General features: G+C 38.7%; 1 protein-coding gene across 1 annotated transcript in view; it reads right to left on the bottom strand.

The window, feature by feature from the left end:
• Positions 1 to 1668, bottom strand: part of LOC116382925 (protein diaphanous homolog 3) — a 158360-nt gene that overhangs the window by 150756 nt on the left and 5936 nt on the right. Inside the window, exons 2-3 of the mRNA XM_031846369.1 lie at positions 1336 to 1368; positions 768 to 950 (exon numbers count right to left, since the gene is read on the bottom strand). Of these exons, the coding sequence (XP_031702229.1) occupies positions 768 to 950; positions 1336 to 1368 (216 nt within the window). The remainder of the gene's footprint in view (positions 1 to 767; positions 951 to 1335; positions 1369 to 1668) is intronic.

Here is a 1668-nt window from a genome sequence, read left to right on the forward strand (position 1 = left end):
ATGGGTGTCATATTATATTAGCAGATTAGAGATTATTATATTCAATAGTGACAACAATTTCTTGTTCTCCAAAGTGACCGTAACCTTTGTCCATAAAAGTGTTGCACTAACGGTTGTGGCCATACTGCTGCAATATCCTCAGACATATTGTTGTGAAGTAACGTCAGCCCCAAAATTGGAGTTCTCTCTGAAAAGTTATCTATTGGCTCATGTTGAATGTTTTCGTTCCATAAAGGACATACTTTATTCCTAACTAGTGAAAACGAGTTGAAGTCATCTCCCAACATCTGTACAGAAGCGATATGCTGTTATTGAATGTCCTTTAAGAAAGTAGAAAGCTCAGTGTCTTGAGAGGGACAAAGAAATCTGAATCAGAAAAATGTGTGTGAGGAGTGTGTGAGAATTTGACTGAAAAACAGAATAAAAGAGTGTCTATTATTATTATTATTATTATTATTATTATTATTATAATAGCCATTACTCAGCTGGAAGCTTTGTCATTATGTATTATATTTCACTATAAGAAATGACGACATTTTAAAAGTGTTGCTTATTCATTGATGTTCTGTTTTTTCATTCAAATGTGACAAAACATTCAAAACATCTTGTTATATTCAGCGTTTGCTCTAAAAATCTTCATCCAAAACTTTTCCTCTCAGTCCCTTTGGTCGCCCTTGCACCACATGTAGGTCTCACGTACATGCTGCTATATTGTTTTTGTAGGAAACCTTTGATGTTACCGTATAATTTTTAAAAAAGCAACATACCATCATCTTTTCAAACAGAGCCAGGATCTCTTTTTCTGAGGTGATCTTTGATGAAAGCTCCTCCAACTGATGCGAGGTGGCCGATGAAGAGGTGGACCAGTCATTGGCGTTGTGTTTTGAGTGCGATAAGGGCGGCCGCTCCTTCTTACTGCCCGGGATCCGGATGCTGGCGAATCGGTCCAGCTGGTACAGACGACAGAGAAAACCACAGTTGAAAAAAGCGGGATATTCAGTACCAAGTTGAACTACATTAAATATCATTAGCACATTTTAAAAGGTTAATACTGAGAGCAGACAAAACAATCAGTTCATTAATGAGTTAGAAAAGCAACGCCATTAGTGTGAACAAAGCACATACGGTACACCCGTTTCACACGTTGAGTAAAGCACGATCTAGATGACACGTAGAGTTCACAGAGACATTAGTAAGTGAGAGAAGTGTGTGCTCAGTGATTGGAATGACTCCAATGAAGATCCAGTTCCATTGCCACTCAAAATAAGTGGATTAGATGACTTTTAGTAGAGTGATGTTAGAGACGGACGAGCGCACCAGTTTCTCAGATCTTACCACGTCATCTGTGATGTTCCTAAATGGTAAGTGCTACAGGTGGAGGTGAGGTGGGGGGGACAGAAAAAAAAATAATAAATCAGGACACATGAAGTAGAGTCTTGTTTCAACCCTGATATTATTTATGAATAGATATCTTTGATTGCTAACCTAGAGGAAGGTTTTGATTCTTTATATACTGTATTGCAAATGTGTGGCGTTTGTTTCTTGCAGCCTTTAGGAGAGAACAACGGTGAAATGTTGCGGTTGTTTAGCCTCTCCCTTGTTACGCTCATCTGGAAATCCAGAGAGAGAGAGAGAGAGAGAGAGAGAGAGAGAGAGAGAGAGAGAGAG

This window comes from Anarrhichthys ocellatus, unplaced genomic scaffold (assembly GCF_004355925.1).
Source record: "Anarrhichthys ocellatus isolate YVR2014 unplaced genomic scaffold, GSC_Weel_1.0 scaffold6, whole genome shotgun sequence".
In the NCBI taxonomy this organism is placed as follows: domain Eukaryota; kingdom Metazoa; phylum Chordata; class Actinopteri; order Perciformes; family Anarhichadidae; genus Anarrhichthys; species Anarrhichthys ocellatus.